General features: G+C 37.7%; 3 protein-coding genes across 3 annotated transcripts; all 3 read right to left on the bottom strand.

Moving 5' to 3' along the window:
* Window positions 1–1,549: 1,549 nt before the first annotated feature.
* Window positions 1,550–7,021, bottom strand: LOC139459081 (polypeptide N-acetylgalactosaminyltransferase 13-like). The gene is made up of 3 exons (XM_071240522.1): window positions 6,849–7,021; window positions 3,470–4,165; window positions 1,550–2,823 (listed from the first exon to the last, which is right to left on the bottom strand). Exons 1-3 carry the CDS (start codon window positions 7,019–7,021, stop codon window positions 1,908–1,910), a joined length of 1,785 nt encoding a protein of 594 aa, XP_071096623.1. The 3' UTR covers window positions 1,550–1,907.
* Window positions 7,022–8,109: 1,088 nt separating this feature from the next.
* LOC139459080 (polypeptide N-acetylgalactosaminyltransferase 6-like) lies at window positions 8,110–14,812 on the bottom strand. The gene is made up of 3 exons (XM_071240521.1): window positions 14,643–14,812; window positions 10,525–11,208; window positions 8,110–9,322 (listed from the first exon to the last, which is right to left on the bottom strand). The coding sequence occupies exons 1-3, from the start codon at window positions 14,810–14,812 to the stop codon at window positions 8,407–8,409; spliced, it is 1,770 nt and encodes a 589-aa protein (XP_071096622.1). The 3' UTR covers window positions 8,110–8,406.
* Window positions 14,813–15,646: 834 nt separating this feature from the next.
* On the bottom strand, window positions 15,647–21,685 carry LOC139459079 (polypeptide N-acetylgalactosaminyltransferase 13-like). The gene is made up of 3 exons (XM_071240520.1): window positions 21,513–21,685; window positions 17,343–18,026; window positions 15,647–16,977 (listed from the first exon to the last, which is right to left on the bottom strand). The coding sequence occupies exons 1-3, from the start codon at window positions 21,683–21,685 to the stop codon at window positions 16,062–16,064; spliced, it is 1,773 nt and encodes a 590-aa protein (XP_071096621.1). The 3' UTR covers window positions 15,647–16,061.
* Window positions 21,686–22,081: the final 396 nt, after the last annotated feature.

Raw genomic sequence — 22,081 nt, 5'->3', positions numbered from 1 at the left:
CCGTACAGGGGAATTTGCTTGTCGTAAACGGGATCGGGTGGTCTGCCTCGCTAACTTGGTTGATTAAAAAATCTTCTGAAGCTCAGATAAATGTACAGATGACCGATACGGTGTTGTGAAATTAACGATTGCGCTATTCTAGGTTATTCTGAGGCAAACATAACATAACATAACGTAACGTAACGTAACGTAACGTAACGTAACGTAACGTAACGTAACGTAACGTAACGTAACGTAACGTAACGTAACGTAACATAACATAACATAACATAACATAACATAACATAACATAACATAACATAACATAACATAACATAACATAACATATATTAATGTCTACACTTTAACACAACAGACGTAATTCCAAATTTACATATAATTTTTACTTGCATCAAATCAATAAAATTGATATCTGTTTCGTCGAATAATCGAGAGGGGCGGTCGGGTAGCCTAATGGTTAAAGCGTTCGCTTATCGACATGGATACAATGTGTGAAGCCCATTTCTGGTGTCCTCCATCGTGATAATGCTGGAATATTGTTAACATCGGCTTAAGACCATACTCACTCACTCAAATAATCGACACTAGTTTTTCTCTGGCGTTGACATTTATATTCACATTTACTGAGATTAGAATGGAATATAAAAGAATAAAACATTTTCCCATAACGACAAACATTGTTTGATTCGCCTCATGGGCAAAATGTATGTTTTGGTGGTGTCCTAGATTATTCTAAACAAATGTGTGAATATGCGTTAGGCGAAAACACACTTGAATTTTGGGGTTACATTATGACGTCATTCTAGTGTTGTGTACTTCACAACTAAATATTGCAAGGGATGCTATATTTTATCTAGGAATGATAGTTTGCATAATGTTTATAGGATATCTGGGATAGGTGATTTTATAAAAGTTTTTTTTTTAAATTTGAAACCTCACGCCATCGCTCTCGATCTGTATACAATTTTCAGGTTTGAATCTAGGTAAACCCCTAAAGAGAATTACAAAAGGTTTATATCCTATTTCAGCACCAAAGCTTTCGGACAATTGTTCATGTTGCTCGGAATAGAAACATACATGAATATACTAATTAGAATGTTCTAAAAGTTACCTTAAATTTCATGTTCACTTATTTTGTGAAATTGTGAAATTGTGAACATGAATACAGTATGAATGTTTAGTTGAAAAGAAATATTTCGATACTAATTTAACACCCTCTTATATTTTTGTCGTATTTCACCGAATCGTTTCCATTGTAATCATGGCGAGGTTATTTTTCGATTCAATCTCAGGGGTAACTCGTAAGCTTATGTATTAATGACAACATGAATTTAGTAAATAAGGTTCAAACTTTGTCAACACCATTCGCATGCTCGTGGTTTTCACAAAAGAGGAACACGTCAAAGATCTGCATCACTTCATTCTTTTCTCCGACGTAAAGCTGACACGCCAGGATATAAAAGAAATGCTATGCACAGCACCGTTACACACTCAACGCAGTGGATTTACATTGTCAGAAACATATTGAAAATAATAAACAAAGTCACTGTCATTTTCACAATTTAATTCAATTACAATTAATAGTACACAATTGAAAACATTAACTCGTTGCATTATTTTACCGGGATCCCAGATTAGAATTGTGCCAATCAACCTATGCTGGTCGTTAGAGGGGACCAAATAGATCAGGTGGTCAGGCGTGGTGACATTTTGTGTGAATTTTATCAACATTTCTTTCCTAGAACTTCAAAATGAAAAAGTAATTTTTTGAATATTCCGTTTTAACATTAAGGTTAATCATCTTGTATGTTTTTGAAAATCATTCCAAAGGTCACCACGATGATATTTAGCTTTTCAGTTTTATCCACATATTTATCAAAGAATCGTTTAAAGTCTTTCCCTCGTCACTAAAATTCAAACATAAACGTCCATGTTTGGTATTCGTTATTTTTGTCACACGTCTGTAATTGTACCAGATCCTTCCCAGTGTGGATCGGAAATGTGGATTTAGCTTGAGAAGCACAAATATACTCCGAATGATACGCAGTCATCAAATTGTTATTCGCATGTACCCATGTCATCGATGTTTCCGACTCAGATTTGGATGGACACTCTTTGATCCGCAGAAGAAACGTTGACTCTTCATATCCAACACACCTGTCCAGATATTTCAGTCTCCCATACCTATCCAAAGAAAATGTTTTTTCTTTTATTATGAGGTCGCATCGTACAGTTGTACCTACATACTCGTCCTCAAATACAAACCAGCACTGCTCACTCTTTGTGTTTTTTATTTCTCCAAAAAACACATCCTCTTTCGATGGCACCATCTGTTCAGTATGGACACTCTTCAAGAACCAAGCAAATGACTTACTATTGCGCTCTTGTCGCAACTTCTTTCTTTCCTGTAAAGACCTCAGTTCAGCTTCCGTAAACACCGGCAGAGGATTACGAACATGAGAGATTGCAGCATGGACAAAATATTTATATTCATCCATCCACACCTCCGATACACGTAGATAATTTTTCAAAATCGTATGCACCCTTTCATTTGAACCAAAACTGTATTTGTTTTTTTTGTAGATGTGGCCAACCCCTGAACAAGGTACTGTTTCAATTCTTCCTCCTGTCATCCAGACATTAAAGGATAGGTCAAAGTGTTCACATCCCCAGATCTTAAGGCCTGGATCGAAACGTCCGACGGCATTAAAGTAGGACTTTCTGACGGCGATACAGGATCCTTGTAGTACTGGGGTGGGAAATGGTTCCCAGTCGGAGGCCCGAAACTGATTCAAATATGGAGGTAGAGGAAACCAAGCGTACCTGTTGAGATGAACATGACAGGTATACCAGCATTGTTTATTTGGCATTTTGATCTTTACAATGTAGCATCAGGTGCAAGCAAAACGAAAAAGTGACTAAATAACTATTATCAAACCCTACAACTGTTAATACTGTGGTTGAGCCCCAAATGTATTGTGCAGAGTCGCGTCTCTTACACCAGAATAGGATTATAGCAAATTCGAAACCCAGATTCACTTTGAGTTTTATTCTTGTCTTCTTAGTACCATAATCGTGTTTCACCATTAAGGAACACGTTTTTCATCTGCATTACTGTGGTCGTCACTATAATATGAAATAGTCACTCACATGCTTCATTTTCTTTGGGGCGGTCGGGGCAGCCTAGTGGTTAAAGCTTTCGCACGCCATGCCGGGTTCGATTCTTGACATCGGTACAATGTGTGAAGCCGATTTCTGGTGCCGTGATATTGCTGGAATATTGCTAAAAGCGACGTAAAACCATATTCACTCACTTCTTAATTGAACATAATGTCACCATTATTGCAGATGGGCTGCAAATTAATTGCATATAATTTGACATAGTATAATATTCTACCAAAGGTGACACACAAAGCAAGGATATTGGTTATATATGACTTTGTATTTTAAAATTGCATCCCAGTCTTACCTCATGTCCCATCCAAAACCTCCCGTGAACCGTAAAGGTTCCCCAGTGTCTAAGCGAATTGTATGGTCATTAATCCCAATGGGATGTGCTTGGACCACAATGGCTGGCTGACTCTTAATCCTCTCCAGCAGTGGTTCTGCCCAACCCTCACAAACCTCCATATGAGCATCAAGGAAAACCACGACTTCTCCACGTGCTTCTTCTTCCCCTTGCAGTCTTGAAAGTATCAAACCCTTTCGCTCTTTGTTACGTATTATTCGAATTCGTGAATCCAAGATTCTGAAATATTCTTGGAGGTCTTCACCCAGATATGAAAAGGTGCTGTTATCATCTACTAGAATTACCTCCATCAGGAGCTGTGGCGGAGTTCGGGACAAAATGGCGTGAACATGACGTAATAATGGCGTCAGAGCCTCGTTGTGGAATGGAGTGACAATTGATAATGTTGGAAGAGAAGAGTAGTTGAAATTCCTGTTTTTGCATTCAGAAGGTCTAGCATCAGGTACGTCTCTCATCACCGAGATCTCGTCACTTCTCGTGACGTTATATCCGAAATAATCATCCGCTGGTCTTGGATGAGTTTTCAACATTTTTTGTAAAAGAGATGCAAGTCTGTATGATTTCTTAGCATCAATTGTTCCTTGCTTATATGTGTGGACGGGTAAGGAATAATCGCGTATCACTGATTCTGTTTCCCTTAGAAAGAAAGAAACAAATAAGGTATTAAAGTTGGAGGAAATTAATAATTTGCCTGTGGAAACGTGATACTTTGTACATCCAAATCGTTACATAAATATAAGGGGAATGAAGTGTTTCCTCAAATTTGTCTTGTGGGATAATGGTTGCTTTGACGTGACTGAATAAATTATAAATCTTTCATAGATTCGTTTACTGAACACAGTGACAATAGGTACGTCACTATTCTCAAAGATTCGGGACAATTTGTTAAAACCAAACCAAACGTCCTCTGAAGTTTGTTTGTTGGTTGTTTAACGCCGCACTCAGCAATATTCCAGATATATGACGGCCGTCTGTAAATAATCGAGTCTGGACCAGACAATCCAGTGATTGACATCATGAGCATCGATCCACGCAATTGGGCGGATACGATGACATGCATCAACCAAGTCAGCGATCCTGACCACCCGATCCCGTTAGTCGCATCTTACGACAAGCATGGGTTGCTGAAGACCTGTTCTACCCCGGATCTTCACGGGTATTATCAAAAGTCTAATGTGATAACAGACATATCTGCTTCAGATATTTCAGTATCAAGAGTGTAATGTTATATCTGAAGCAGGTGTATTTATATCAAGTACTTTCTGTAAATAAGGATATTATGTTTGGGGGATTTCATGTAAAAACATAGCATTTACATACAGTTCAGATTGATCAAGGTGTTGAAATGATTAGTCATTTAACATCTTTTTACAAACAGGTGTACTGATATCAATCAACAGAATCAACAACAATATCCTAAATTAGAATTGTATACCTCATTGAAAGCCAGTATTCATTTTGAAAGTTATTTATCAAAAGTAATTGTTAAATATTTATCGTATGACATTTTGATCTTTTCGGTGCTCTAGTCATAATTTTGATGAAAGAGAACGACAGACGAATGAGTCTGAGTAGAGAAGGAAGACTTTGTCCTTTATCACCTTTGTTTGAAATGGCCCTTCTATGCCGAGATGTGCCGACAGTCTCTTATCCAAACCTACAGTCGAACCCCGTTATCTCGAGCCTAGCAGGACCGTGTTGTAACTTCGACATATCCGGACGTTAGAGATACCGAGCATGAGCATTATACAGCAAGGCGGTCGGGACCGGAGAACAGGTTCTATATATCGTTACGTTCGAGATAATAGGGATCAAAGTAATAAGGTTAGACCTTTTGGGTTTTTTTAAAAAAAATTCAGTCACTAATTTAGTACAGAATTCCCCTCCATCATGAAATCGAAATAAACAATAAAATGCCTCGTATGAAATTCGACACAGGTTCATATCAAAAATGGCAGACCCAGTCTATATTTTGAAGGTGAGTTTAAAACAAATGAATACTGTTATTAGTCAATCTTTACCCGTTAAATATTTATTCCTGAGTCTGTTACAGAGTTGTAGTACGACGGTAGGCGACATAAGGATCCGAATGGTAATTTCAACGCTTGTTTCCAGCTACATAGCAGAAGGTACATATATTACACTGGATAATGAGAGATAATGTTATCTAGACCTTCATTCGTTTTGCTTGTTTAACTGAGTTGGATGATTTTGAAAAAAAAATGTTTATGGGCGGCTGCTGTCCTTTAATAGTCCATACACTGATAACCTGGTGATCAGCCTGTCTATTCAAATGCAATGCTTTATTTAAACAAAACGGATTCAAAGTGTAGCACCAACTCTTAATGTACTGTGTTTAAATGTTCGGTTAAGACTAGGTGTGTTACTGTTCTACAGTAACTAAAACATAATGCGCTTACTTATTTACTGAACTATAATAAATCCTTTATCAATTCCGATTGAATAAGGGGCACTGCGGTAGCCTAGTGGTTAAATCGTACGCTCGTCACGCTGAAGGGCAGAATTCGATTCCCCATATGGGAAAAATAATTGAAACCCTTTTTTATTGTACCCTGCCGTATTATTGCTATACTATTGCTAAATTTGGCGTAAAATCCAACTCACAAATTCATTCATTCGCTTTCATTGAACACAGGGCCAACCATTTGATGTTTTTCTAATATGAACATATGTTCTCGAAAGAACATGGAAAGGATTCAATATTGCTAAAACTGGCACAAAATCCAACTCACAAATTCATTCATTCGCTCTCATTGAACTCAGGGCCGACCATTTGATATTTTTCTAATATGAAAATACATGGAAAAAATATATCCTCATGTTTCAACATAATATATCGTTACTTGACATGCAGGAAGTTCCGAAGATAATGCGTTCTGAGTACAGAAAAACGACTCTACACATTTTCCACCATCACGGGTGGCCCTGTCGTCTAAGGGGCCGCGATTCGCTGTGCAGAATTGTGTCCTTTGCTTCGAATCTCGGTTCGCCCCGATTATTTTCCTAGGTTTGTAAGCAGCATAGCCGTGCTCGTGGGTTTCACCGAAGAGGTAGACCTGTATCACTTCGGGCTTTCCTCCCACATTAAACTGACACGCCGTGATATAACTGGAATACTGTTAAAAGTGGCGTTAAACCCAACTCACTCACTCACTCACAAGAAATGTTAGACAGCGTATGTGTTGAAGAGCTAACTATAAATTAATCAGTTCTGGTCAGCTGAAATATTGAGTGCATGCATACTCAATAGCTTGACCAATTCTCGATCATTGTAGTTCGTTAAAGTCCAAGTACTTACGGTTCGGAATAAAAAACGTTCTTAGCCTTGAGGTGATGATCATTTTTACTGACATTAGGGCCCACTGTTGACAGGGTTCCAAGTAGCACTACCGTGGTGAGTAGGAAACAAAATATTGTCACCAAACTCAATACCAGCAACCGCTCTCGACTTCTCATCTCGCTTGATTTCATATGACTGACCAACAGACTGATAATACCGATAATGGTGTAGCATTCAAACCACCTGCTGCACAAATGATTTGCTCACAGATGCAGAAAAGTCAATTTTCAAATACATCATATACTTTAAAGAACTAGCCCAAAGGCATCTTCAAATGAATTGGTTTTGTGATTTGCTGGGCAGCGTGGATCGTTGCATATAATACCAATCAATTTTAATATTCATTTATGTTCATATATCAATTATAATGTCACATTTGCCGAAATCTATTGTAGATACCAAACACAATCATAATCGGTTTCCTTCACTTGCATAATGAACACAATTGAATTACAATTTATTTAACCCAATCCACGATTATCAAGTGTGTGATATCCTCGTATATATGATAAATATGATCGACTTATCTTCATATTTGAAGACAATAATATTGCTGGAATATTGCTGAGTGTGGCGTAAAACAACCAACCAAGCAACCAACCATATTTGAAGTACAATTAAATTCAATTATGTCAAAACTTTTGATTTTTCAACCAACATCCTACAGTACAAACTTAAGGAAACACTTCAGTCTATGATCCATGAGGCATTTGTTTTTTCCGCCTTATGGAACTTGTTTTGTTTTGTAATCCAGACTGGTTATTCCACAAAGCGATGGAAGCGCTACGGCTGTCATAAGCTAATGTTATGGAATCTGAGTTACGATCATCTTAACGGTAAGATCTCTTTGTGGAGCGGGACTCTGGAAACAAAATATAGTCACCACACTACATAGTACATACCAACAACAGTTTCTCGACTTCCTATCTCAGTTGATTTCATATGACAGACCAAGAGTTTGATCACAGATATTTCAACAAATCACAAACTTTAAAAAACTAGCCGAAGTTTTATTAGACATATTCGGATGGTCAGGTTCGGAGACTTGCTTGATGGATTTGATCATTGCTTATGATATCAATCACTTATAATATGCATATATTTCAATATCGCAATGATCACAATACATTTGCAAATATGTATGGAAAATATCACACTCAATCGTAATGCTTTTCCTTTATTTTAATGGAACGCAATTAAATTATATTGTATAGTAAACCACTGACAATGTCAACTCATGACCTTTTTTTCCTGTGAAGAGTCTGAGTCAGATCTGGTACCTAGCAACCCATATAGATTGGGTGTTTAGGTTTGGTGACATTTTGTGTGAATGTTATCATCATTTCTTTCCTAGAACTTCAAAACATTACAATAACTGTTTGAGTGTTCTGTTTTAACGTTTAGATTAAATATTTTGTATTTTTCTGAAAATCAGTCCAAAGGTCACCAAGGTGATTTGTTTTTAAGTTTAATCCAAATATTTATCAAAGAATTGTTCAAAGACTTCTTTTCGTCACTAAAATCTGAACATAAACGTCCATGTTTGGTATTCTTTTTGTTTGTCACACATCTGTAATTGTACCAGATCTTTCCCAGTGTGGATCGGAAATGTTGATTTAGCTTGAATAGCACAAATATACTCCGAATGATATGCAGTCATCAAACTGTCATTCGCATGTACCCACGTCATCGATGTTTTCGACTCAGATTTGGATGGACACTCTTTGATCCGCAGAAGAAACGTTGACTCTTCATATCCAACACACCTGCCCAGATATTTCAGTCTCCCATACCTATCCAAAGAAAATGTTTTTTCTTTTATTATGAGGTCGCATCGTACAGTTGTACCTACATACTCGTCCTCAAATACAAACCAGCACTGCTCACTCTTTGTATTTTTTATTTCTCCAAAAAACACATCCTCTTTCGATGGCACCATCTGTTCAGTATGGACACTCTTCAAGAACCAAGCAAATGACTTACTATTACGCTCTTGTCGCAACTTCTTTCTTTCCTGTAAAGACCTCAGTTCAGCTTCCGTAAACACTGGCAGAGGATTACGAATATGGGAGAGTGCAGCACGCACAAAAAATATATATTCATCCATCCATATCTCCGATACACGTAGATTATTTTTGAAAATCGTATATTCCTTTTCATTTGAACCAAAACTGTATTTGTTTCCTTTGTAGATGTGGCCAACCACTGAACAAGGTACTGTTTCAATTCTTCCTCCTGTCATCCAGACATTAAAGGATAGGTCAAAGTGTTCACCTCCCCAGATCTCAAGGCCTGGATCGAAACGTCCGACGGCATTAAAGTAGGACTTTCTGACGGCGATGCAGGATCCTTGTAGTACTGGTGTCGGAAATGGTTCCCAGTCAGAGCCCCGAAACTGATTCAAATATGGAGGTAGAGTAAACCATATGTACCTGTTGAGATGAACATGACAGGTATACCAGCATTGTATATTTGGCATATTGGTTTCAGGGTGTCAGCATAATCGAGAAGTGTGACCAAATAACTATGCTCAAAATGACTGTCTTCATACGTTTTGCATAGCGTACATGACGCATGGTCTTTAATTAAGAATTGACCTTCACTTTGTGTGAGTTCATTGGAGTATGAACCTTCACAGAGTGAGGGCCAAACTGAATGAACGTCGGAGCTTGCGAAGACGTTCATACCATGTTTGGCCCTCACTCTATGAAGGTTCATACTCCAATGAACTCACACAAAGTGAAAGTCAATTCTTATAAAAAAAATATCACAATTTCTTACCTCAAAGGATGTAGGCAAAGATCTAAACACAATTTTATTTAGTACGTGTGACTTCATGTTTACACTGACAGCCATATAACAACCAGCTACATCGCGGAGTAAAATAGTTCCTCAAAAAGTAGAGGTGACATGGCGGTTACATGTGTTAATCATCACTGATCAACTGGCCGATCATTGAAAGGTGAATAAAGATAGGACAAACAGACACTAAGGTAAATTCATAGATTGAGTCGACACTACGATAGTTTAGATGAGCATTTCATCGTTTGTTCATTAAGATAGGCCGCAGCAAGGATATTCGTGAACAAACATGCAGTCACGCTCTCTGACATTTCTCAATGTATACTGAAACGCTGAGACCAAGAATAAAGGTTCTAAATGATCAGAAAGAACGTTTTCGTGCTAGGGAATTCCCAGGGGTTTCCCCAGGAATGTGGAAGTAGTCCGTCAGTTTTTACGTCATTTCAAGAACACGGTCTCGTGAAATATGTATGAACGTCAAATTGTGTCTTTCATACACTTATGAACGTCAATTTCGCGGTCATGTGACCGATCTCTCGTCCAATGGAAAAGCCGTATATCGTGTAAACTTCAATTTAAAAAAATATTGTAATGTAAGGAACACCGCGAGGAAAACATCTTTGTCCAGGATTATTTGTGTCTCTCTTCCCAAATGAAGTGATGTTACTTAATTACTCATTAATTTGCCATATTTGATTAATTAACAGATCGACTGCCCACGTTAATTTAAAAAATATTAACAAATTACAATAATATTCAAGAATGTGACACGCATGGCAAGGATATTGGTTATATATGACTTTGTATTTTAAATATTGCATCCCAGTCTTACCTCATGTCCCATCCAAAACCTCCTATGCATCTTGCACGTGTCCCAGTGTCCAAACCAATTGTATGGTCATTGATCGGAATGGGATGTGCTTGAACCACAATGGACGGCTGACTCTTAATCCTCTCCAGCAGTGGTTCTGCCCAACCCTCACAAACCTCCATATGAGCATCAAGGAAAACCACGACTTCTCCACGTGCTTCTTCTTCCCCTTGCAGTCTTGAAAGTATCAAACCCTTTCGCTCTTTGTTACGTATTATTCGAATTCGTGAATCCAAGATTCTGAAATATTCTTGTAGGTCTTCACCCAGATATGAAAAGGTGCTGTTATCATCCACTAGAATTACCTCTATCAGGAGCTGTGGCGGAGTTCGGGACAAAATTGCGTGAACATGACGTAATAATGGCGTCAGAGCCTCGTTGTAGAATGGAGTGACAATTGATAATGTTGGAAGAGAAGAGTACTTGAAATTCCTGTTTTTGCATTCAGAAGGTCTAGCATCAGGCACATCTCTCTTCACCGATATCTCGTCACTTCTCGTGGCGTTAAATCCGAAATAATCATCCGCTGGTCTTGGATGAGTTTTCAACATTTTTTGTAAAAGAGATGCAAGTCTGTATGATTTTTTATTATTTGTGACTTGCTTGTATGTGAGGGCGGGTTTTTGTCTCACTGCTTCTGTTTTCCTTAGAAAGAAACAAAACAATAAAGAAGTTTAGTTCAAGTCAAATTATTTCTATGTGAGTGAGTGAGTGAGTATGGTTTTTACGCCGCATTTAGCAACATTCCAGCAATATCACGGCGGGGGACACCAGAAATGGGCTTCACACATTGTACCCATGTCGGGAATCGAACCCAGGTCTTCGGCATGACGAGCGAACGCTTTAACAACTTGGCTACCCGACCGCCCCTTATTTCTATGTAAACATGATACAAACCAACCAACAAATAATACACATGTAATCCGATCCTCGATTATCAATGTGGATAAAACTCTCGTACATAGGATAAACATCCGGGACCCATTAGACACCATGTCCATCTTTGAATTATGAGAATAAGTTCGATAATGTTAAAACAGTTAAGAAGGAAACGCTTCGTTCTTTGACCCATGGTGCATTTGGAACTCAACTAGAGATACATCACTATCTTCAAAGGTTCAGGACAGTTTGTTAAAAATTAAAGCAAACTGCATCTGAAGTTTTTTGAGAAAACAGTATGTGAATTACTGGACTTCCAGTAGGTGTCCCCATGGGCACCAATTCTGTTCCCCTCCTTGATGATCTGTTTCTTAAAAAAGAGTATTATGTTATATACGAAGCAGGTATATTTATTTACATTACCTTAAGCAAATAAGGATATTATCTTTTGGCATTTAATGAGCACAAATATCATTTAAATATAGTTTTATGTCACCTCAGATTGATCAAGATGTTGCCAATATTAGTCACTTTATATCTTCTTGGAAACAAAGGTGTATTTTTAATCAAGTGTTTTATCAAGTGTTTCCGTTTAACAATATCGTATGGCACTTTGCTCTTGCAATAATTTTATGTAAGAGAAAGATAGACAATTGTATCTTATTGGAGACTATATCCTCTTTCTAATTTTCATACAAAAATCCGAAAATCACTTTTGCACCTTCTATGCGGACTTGTGCCGACAGTCTGTTATCTCAAACTATTATTACAATTTCCCAAACTCTCCTCCCACCTATTCTCCATAATGCAACCGCCCTATCTCATCTCAAAAATATAGTTTTATAGCTTTTTTTCAGAATTTTTTGACATGCCTTTGCATGGGTTGTGATGGCTGCCACAGTTGTGGCAGGATACACCCACCTCTGTCGAACACCTGGTATCATCACTTTTTGGTAGTGTTTCATAAACACGTGCTCGTGATATAGTCGAATAGTACAGTCGACGTAAGCGCGTCCTTCAGTGAGCCAGTTTATGTTTTTACTTGGCTTCTCCAGTCAGACACATATCTAATGTATCTATTGTCATTGTAAAATGGGTCGGGGGCCCCTTTCGGAATATTGTAAAACACTCTTACTTACTACAGAATTACCCTCGCTCATGAGATTGAATAAACAGTCACAATTCAAGGTCTTATGTTCAGTAAAGATTCACATTGAAAATGCGAACCTTGTCATCTTTTGTAGGTCAATCACTGGATTGTGTGGTCCAGACTCGATTATTTACAGAACGCCGTCATATAGCTGGAATATTACTGAGTGTGGCGTTAAACAACAAACAAGCAAGCAAGCAAGGTGAGTTTAAAACGAAATGAATACTGTCAGAAATCAATAATTACCTGTAAAATATCTTTTCCGGCGTCTAAAGACAAAGTTGTATTGCGATGGTACATGAAAAAACGATCTGATTGGTAATGTCGACGCTATTGACAGATTGACCCAGGGTTTTTTCATTGCAGAAGGAAAATATATTATACTGGATAATGAGAGACACTGTTAAGACTTGGTATGTTACTGTTCTACTAAAACATAATGCACTTACTAACTAAACAAAAGTAAATTATCTTTTATCAATTCAGACTGAATAAGGGACGGTGGAATAACCTCGAGGTTAAATCGTTCGCTAGGCCTACACTGAAGGCCCGGATCCGATTCCCCACATGGTTACAATAAGTGAAGCCCTTTTCTGGTGTACCTTGCTATAATATTGCTAAATTTGGCGTAAAATTCAACTCACAAATTCATTCATTCGCTCTCATTGAACTCACGGCCGACCATTTGATTTTTTTCTAAAATGAACTTACATGGAAAATGATATGCGTCCTCGTGTTTCACAAAACATACTACATCGTTACTGGACATGCGGGAAGTTCTGAAGATAATGTGTTTTGAGTACAGAAAAACGACTAAACACTTTCCACCATCAAGTTAACACGATATACAGCTTTTCCATTGGACAAGAGGTCGGTCACATGATCGTGAAATTGACCCAATTTGACGTTCATACGTTTTTCACGAGATCGTGTTCTTGAAATGACGTCAACACTGACGGACTACTACTAAACCCCTGGGAATTCCCTAGCACGAAATCATACATAAGCGTTCTCTCTGATTATTTAGAACCTTTATTCTTGGTCTCAGCGTTTCAGTATACAGTGAGAAATGTCAGAGAGCGTGACTGCATGATTGTTCACTAATATCCTCGCTGCAGACAATCCTAATGAACAAATGAAGAAATACATATCTAAACTATCGTAGTATCGACTCAATCCGTGCCTTGGCTGACAGTGACCGTCTCCAGCAATCTATGAATTTACCTTGGTGTCTGTTTGACGCATCTTTAGTCACCTTTCAATGATCGGCCAGTTGATCAATGATGACTAACACTTGTAACCACCACAGGTTCATTAACAACTTCTGAAATCTCTCCCGTCACGTTTATCGTGTCGGCCATTTTGACGTCTTGTACTTGATGTAAATGTATTACAACGCGCTGTCATGTGACTGACTTACTGAGGTAGTTCTTTACAGACATTTCTCATCTAATGAGGATATGATTTGAACACATGTACTGCTTAAGATGTTTCTGAAGAGCAAGTTGTGCATCCATACGCCCATGTCACCTCTCTTTTTGAGGAACTATTTTACTCCGCGATATAGCTGGTTGTTGTATGGCTGTCAGTGTAAACATGAAGTCACACGTACTAAATAAAATTGTGTTTAGGTCTTGGCCTACATCCTTTGAGGTAAGAAATTGTGATATTATTTTTATAAGAATTAATAGAATTGTCGCAAGCTCCGACGTTCATACAGTTTGGCCCTCACACAAAGTGAAGGTCAATTCTTAAATACATCGTTACTGGACTTGCAGGAAGTTCTGAAGATAATGTGTTTTGAGTATACAAAAACGACTAAACCCTTTCCATCATCATAAGAAATGTATGACAATGTATGTATTGAAGAGCTAACTGAAAATTTACTCCCTATCAAACAAACACCCCAGCCTACAATTCCAATAACTGGGCCAGATTCGATTATTTACAGGCAACCTCTGGTGAACTGGACTATTTATGAGTGCGTGCATACTCAATAGTTTGAAACAATTCTCGATCATTGTAGTTTGTTAAAAATTCAAGTACTTACGGTTCGGGATAAAAAACGTTCTTAGTCTTGAGATGATCATTTTTACTGGCATAAGGGCCCATTAATGACAGGGTTCCAAGTAGCACTACCGTGGTGAGTAGGAAACAAAATATTGTCACCAAACTCAATACCAGCAACCGCTCTCGACTTCTCATCTCGCTTGATTTCATATGACTGACCAACAGACTGATAATACCGATAATGGTGTAGCATTCAAACCACCTGCTGCACAAATGATTTGCTCACAGATGCAGAAAAGTCAATTTTCAAATACATCATATACTTTAAAGAACTAGCCCAAAGGCATCTTCAAATGAATTGGTTTTGTGATTTGCTGGGCAGCGTGGATCGTTGCATATAATACCAATCAATTTTAATATTCATTTATGTTCATATATCAATTATAATGTCACATTTGCCGAAATCTATTGTAGATACCAAACACAATCATAATCGGTTTCCTTCACTTGCATAATGAACACAATTGAATTACAATTTATTTAACCCAATCCACGATTATCAAGTGTGTGCTATCCTCGTATATATGATAAATATGATCGACTTATCTCCATATTTGAAGTATAATTAAATTCAATTATGTCAAAACTTTTGATTTTTCAACCAACATCCTACAGTACAAACTTAAGGAAACACTTCAGTCTATGATCCATGAGGCATTTGTTTTTTCCGCCTTATGGAACTTGTTTTGTTTTGTAATCCAGACTGGTTATTCCACAAAGCGATGGAAGCGCTACGGCTGTCATAAGCTAATGTTATGGAATCTGAGTTACGATCATCTTAACGGTAAGATCGCTTTGTGGAGCGGGACTCTGGAAACAAAATATAGTCACCACACTACATAGTACATACCAACAACAGTTTCTCGACTTCCTATCTCAGTTGATTTCATATGACATACCAAGAGTTTGATCACAGATTTTTCAACAAATCACAAACTTTAAAAAACTAGCCGCAGTTTTATTAGACATATTCGGATGGTCAGGTTTGGAGACTTGCTTGATGGATTTGATCATTGCTTATGATATCAATCACTTATAATATGCATATATTTCAATATCTCAATGATCACAAAACATTTGCAATTATATTGTATAGTAAACCACTGACAATGTCAACTCATGACCTTTTTTTCCTGTGAAGAGTCTGAGTCAGATCTGGTACCTAGCAACCCATATAGATTGGGTGTTTAGGTTTGGTGACATTTTGTGTGAATGTTATCATCATTTCTTTCCTAGAACTTCAAAACGTAACAATAATTGTTTGAGTGTTCTGTTTTAACGTTTAGATTAAATATTTTGTATTTTTCTGAAAATCAGTCCAAAGGTCACCAGGGTGATTTGTTTTTTCAGTTTTATCCAAATATTTATCAAAGAATTGTTCACAGACTTCCTTTCGTCACTAAAATCTGAACATAAACGTCCATGTTTGGTATTCGTTTTTTGGGGCACACATCTGTAATTGTACCAGATCCTTCCCAGTGTGGATCAGAAATGTGGATTTAACTTGAGAAGCACAAATATACTCCGAATGATACGCTGTCATCAAATTGTCATTCGCATGTACCCACGTCATCGATGTTTTCGACTCAGATTTGGATGGACACTCTTTGATCCAAAGAAGAAACGTTGACTCTTCATATCCAACACACCTGTCCAGATATTTCAGTCTCCCATACCTATCCAAAGAAAATGTTTTTTCTTTTATTATGAAGCCACATTGTCCAGTTGTACCTATATAATCGTCCTCAAATACAAACCAGCACTGCTCACTCTTTGTATTTTTTATTTCTCCAAAAAACACATCCTCCTTCGATGGAACAATCTGTTCAGTATGGACACTCTTCAAGAACCAAGCAAATGACTTACTATTACGCTCTTGTCGCAACTTCTTTCTTTCCTGTAAAGACCTCAGTTCAGCTTCCGTAAACACTGGCAGAGGATTAAGAATATGGGAGATTGCGGCACGGACAAAATATATATATTCATCCATCCATATCTCCGATATACGTAGATTATTTTTGAAAATCGTATATTCCCTTTCATTTGAACCAAAACTGTATTTGTTTCCTTTGTAGATGTGGCCAACCTTTGAACAAGGAACTGTTTCAATTCTTCCTCCTGTCATCCAGACATTAAAGGATAGGTCAAAGTGTTCACCTCCCCAGATCTCAAGGCCTGGATCGAAACGTCCGACGGCATTAAAGTAGGACTTTCTGACGGCGATGCAGGATCCTTGTAGTACTGGGTTTGGAAATGGTTCCCAGTCGGAGGCCCGAAACTGATTCAAATATGGAGGTAGAGGAAACCATTTGTACCTGTTGATATGAACAGAATAGAACAGAATAGCATTATCACAACTTCGAAACTTAGATACGCTTTGATTATGATTCTTGGTTTGTCTGTACCACAACCGGCCTTAACCAGGGTTTATCGAGGAAAACATCTTTGTCCAAGATTTTTTGTGTCTCTCTTCCCAAATGTCGTGATGTAACTTAATTACTAATTAATTTTGCCTTATTTGATTAATTTAAGATTACTTTTCTATTAAGACAGATCGACAGCCCACGTTAATTTAAAATCAATTGACAAATTACAATACTATTAAAAAATGTGACACGCATGGCAAGGATATTGATTACATACGACCCGTTATTTAAAAAATTGCATTCCAGTGTCTTACCTCATGTCCCATCCAAAACCTCCTATGCAACTTGAACGTATCCCAGTGTCCAAACCAATTGTCTGTTCATTGATCGGAATCGGGTCTGCTTGGACCACAATGGCTGGCTGACTCTTAATCCTCTCAAGCAGTGGTTCTGCCCAACCCTCACAAACCTCCATATGAGCATCAAGGAAGACCACGACTTCTCCACGTGCTTCTTCTTCCCCTTGCAGTCTTGAAAGTATCAAACCCTTTCGCTCTTTGTTACGTATTATTCGAATTCGTGAATCCAAGATTCTGAAATATTCTTGTAGGTCTTCACCCAGATACGAAAAGGTGCTGTTATCATCCACTAGAATTACCTCCATCAGGAGCTGTGGCGGAGTTCGGGACAAAATGGCGTGAACATGACGTAATAATGGCGTCAGAGCCTCGTTGTGGAATGGAGTGACAATTGATAATGTTGGAAGAGAAGAGTAGTTGAAATTCCTGTTTTTGCATTCAGATGGTCTAGCATCAGGCACGTCTCTCGTCACCGAGATCTCATCACTTCTCGTGACGTTATATCCGAAATAATCATCCGCTGGTCTTGGATGAGTTTTCAACATTCTTTGTAAAAGAGATGCAAGGCTGTATGATTTTTTAATATTTGTGACTTGCTTATATGTTAGGGCGGGTTTTTGTCTCACTGCTTCTGTTTTCCTTAGAAAGAAACAAAACAATAAAGAAGTTTAGTTCAAGTCCAATTATTTTATGTAAACATGATACAAACCAACCAACAAATAATACACATGTAACCCGATCCTCGGTTATCAATGTGGATAACATTCTCGTAAATAGGATAAACATCCGGGACCCATTAGACACCATGTCCATCTTTGAATTATGAGAATAAGTTTGATAATGTTAAAACATTTGAGTTGTCAACCACTTTACCACAAGAAGGAAACGCTTCGTTCTTTGACCCATGGGGCATTTAGAACTCAACAAGAGATACATCACTATCTTTCAAGGTTCAGGACAGTTTGTTAAAAATTAAAGCAAACTGCATCTGAAGTTTTTTGAGAAAACAGCATGTAAATTACTGGACTTCCAGTAGGTGTCCCCATGGGCACCAATTCTGTTCCTCCCCTTGATGATCTGTTTCTTAACCAAGAGTATTATGTTATATACGAAGCAGGTTTATTTAGTAACATTACCTTAAGCAAATAAGGATATTATCTTTTGGCATTTAATATCAAATATCATTTAAATATAGTTTTATGTCACCTCAGATTGATCAAGATGTTGCCATTATTAGTCACTTTATATCTTTTTGGAAACAAAGGTGTATTTTTAATCAAGTGTTTTATCAAATGTAGCAGTTTAACAATATCGTATGGCACTTTGCTCATTTCATTTCGGTGCTCTAGCAATAATTTTATGTTGGAGAAAGGGAGACAATTGTGTCTTATTGGAAACTTTACCCTTTTTGTAATTTTCATACAAAAATCCGAAAATCTCTTTTGCCCCTTCTATGCGGACTTGTGCCGACAGTTTGTTATCTCAAACTATTATTACAATTTCCCAACAGCACTGAAACTCTCCGCCCACCTATTCTCCATAATGCAACCGCCCTATCTCATCTCAAAAATATAGTTTTATAGCTTTTTTTCAGAATAATTGACATGACTTTGCATGGATTGTGATGGCTGCCACAGTTGAGGCAGGATACGTCCACCTTTTGGCGAACACCTGGTATCATCACTTTTTGATAGTGTTTCATAAACACGTGCTCGTGATATAGTCGAATAGCACAGTCGACGTAAACACGTCCTTCAATGAGCCAGTTTATGTGTTTACTTGGCTTCTCCAGTCAGACACATATCTAATGTATCTATTGTCATTGTAAAATGGGTCGGGGCCCCTTTCGGAATATTGTAAAACACTCTAACTTACTACAGAATTACCCTCGCTCATGAGATTGAAATAAACAGTCAAACTACCTGATCTTAAGTTCAGTATAGAATCACATTGAAAATGCGAACCTTGTCATCTTTTGTAGGTCAATCACTGGATTGTGTGTTCCAGACTCGATTATTTACAGACCGCCGTCATATAGCTGGAATATTACTGAGTTCGGCGTTAAACAACAAACAAGCAAGCAAGCAGGCTGAGTTTAAAACGAAATGAATACTGCCAGTAATCAATAATTACCTGTAAAATATCTTTTCCGGCGTCTAAAGACAAAGTTGTATTGCGATGGTACATGAAAAAACGATCTGATTGGTAATGTCGACGCTATTGACAGATTGACCCAGGGTTTTTTTCATTGCAGAAGGAAAATATATTACACTGGATAATGAGAGACACTGTTATCTATACCTTCATTAGTTTTGCTTGTTTATCTGAGTTGGATAATTTGGAAAAATGTTTATGGGCGGCTGCTGTCCTTTAATAGTCCCATACACTGATAGCCACTCTTGATCAGCCTGTCTATTCAAATACAATGCTTTATTTTAACTAAACAGATTCAAAATGTAGCACCAACTCTCAGTGTACTGTTTAAGTGTTCGGTTCAGACTAGGTGTGTTACTGTTCAACTAAAACATAATGCACTTACTTACTAAACCAAAGTAAATAATCTTTTATCAATTCAGACTGAATAAGGGGCGGTGGAATAGCCTTGTGGTTAAATCGCACGCTAGGCCTACGCTGAAGGCCCGGATCCGATTCCCCACATGGTTACAACAAGTGAAGCCCTTTTCTGGTGTACCTTGTTATAATATTGCTAAATTTGGGGTAAAATCCAACTCACAAATTCATTCATTCGCTCTCATTGAACTCACGGCCGAACATTTCATATTTTGTCTAATATGAACATACATGGAAACAAATATACGTCCTCATGTTTCACAAAACAAAATAATTTTTTTAATTTGAAGTTAATACGAAATACGGCTTTTCCATTGGACAAGAGGTCGGTCACATGACCGCGAAATTGACGTTCCTTAGTGTATGAACGACACAATTTGACGTTCATACGTTTTTCACGAGATCGTGTTCTTGAAATGACGTCAACACTGACGGACTACTTCCACATTCCTGGGGAAACCCCAAGGAATTCCCTAGCACGAAATCATACATAAGCGTTCTCTCTGATTATTTAGAACCTTTATTCTTGGTCTCAGCGTTTCAGTATACAGTGAGAAATGTCAGAGAGCGTGACTGCATGATTGTTCACGAATATCCTCGCTGCAGACAATCCTAATGAACAAATGAAGAAATACATATCTAAACTATCGTAGTATCGACTCAATCCGTGCCTTGGCTGACAGTGACCGTCTCCAGCAATCTATGAATTTACCTTGGTGTCTGTTTGACGCCTCTTTAGTCACCTTTCAATGATAGGCCAGTTGATCAATGATGACTAACACATGTAACCACCACAGGTCCATTAACAACCCCTGAAATCTCTCCCGTCACGTTTATCGTGTCGGCCATTTTGACGTCTTGTACTTGATGTAAATGTATTACAACGCGCTGTCATGTGACTGACTTACTGAGGTAGTTCTTTACAGACATTTCTCATCTAATGAGGATATGATTTGAACACATGTGCTGCGTAAGATGTTTCTGAAGAGCAAGTTGTGCATCCATACGCCCATGTCACCTCTCTTTTTGAGGAACTATTTTACTCCACGATATAGCTGGTTGTTGTATGGCTGTCAGTGTAAACATGAAGTCACACGTACTAAATAAAATTGTGTTTAGATCTTCGCTTACATCCTTTGAAATTGTGATAAAATATTTTATAAGAATTGTCGCAAGCTCCGACGTTCATACAGTTTGGCCCTCTCTCTTGGAAGGTTCATACTCCAATGAACTCACACAAAGTGAAAGTCAATTCTTAAATACATCGTTACTGGACTTGCAGGAAGTTCTGAAGATAATGTGTTTTGAGTATACAAAAACGACTAAACCCTTTCCATCATCATAAGAAATGTAAGAGAATGTATGTATTGAAGAGCTAACTGAAAAGTTAGTCCCTATCAAACAAACATCCCAGCCTACAATTCCAATAACTGGGTACGATTCGATTATTTACAGGCAACGTCTGGTGAACTGGAATATTTATGAGTGCATGCATACTCAATAGTTTGAAACAATTCTCGATCATTGTAGTTCGTTAAAAGTCCAAGTACTTACGGTTCGGAATAAAAAACGTTCTTAGCCTTGAGATGATGATCATTTTTACTGACATTAGGGCCCACTGTTGACAGGGTTCCGAGTAGCACTACCGTGGTGAGTAGTAAACAAAATATAGTCACCAAACTCAATACCATCAACGGCTCTCGACTTCTCATCTCGCTTGATTTCATATGACTGACCAAGAGACTGATAATACCGATAAAGATGTAGCATTAAAACCACCTGCTGCATAAATGATTTGCTCAGAGATGCTGAAAAATCAATTTTCAAATACATCATATACTTTAAAGAACTAGCCTAAAGACATCTCCAAATGAATTGGTTTTGTAATTTGCTAGGCAGCGTGGATCACTGCATATAATATCAATCCGTTTTAATATTCATTTATGTGCATATATCAATTATAATGTCACATTTGCCGAAATCTATTGTACACAATTATAATCGGTTTCCTTCCCTTTCACAATGAACACAATTAAATTATATTTTATTTAACCCCATCCACGACCATCAAGTGTGTGCTATCCTCGTATATATGATAAATATGATCGACTTATCTCCATATT

This window comes from Haliotis cracherodii, unplaced genomic scaffold (assembly GCF_022045235.1).
Source record: "Haliotis cracherodii isolate W230 unplaced genomic scaffold, xgHalCrac1.p SCAF_13, whole genome shotgun sequence".
Taxonomy (NCBI): Eukaryota; Metazoa; Mollusca; class Gastropoda; order Lepetellida; family Haliotidae; genus Haliotis; species Haliotis cracherodii.
This window is presented reverse-complemented; position numbering and strand designations above follow the sequence as displayed.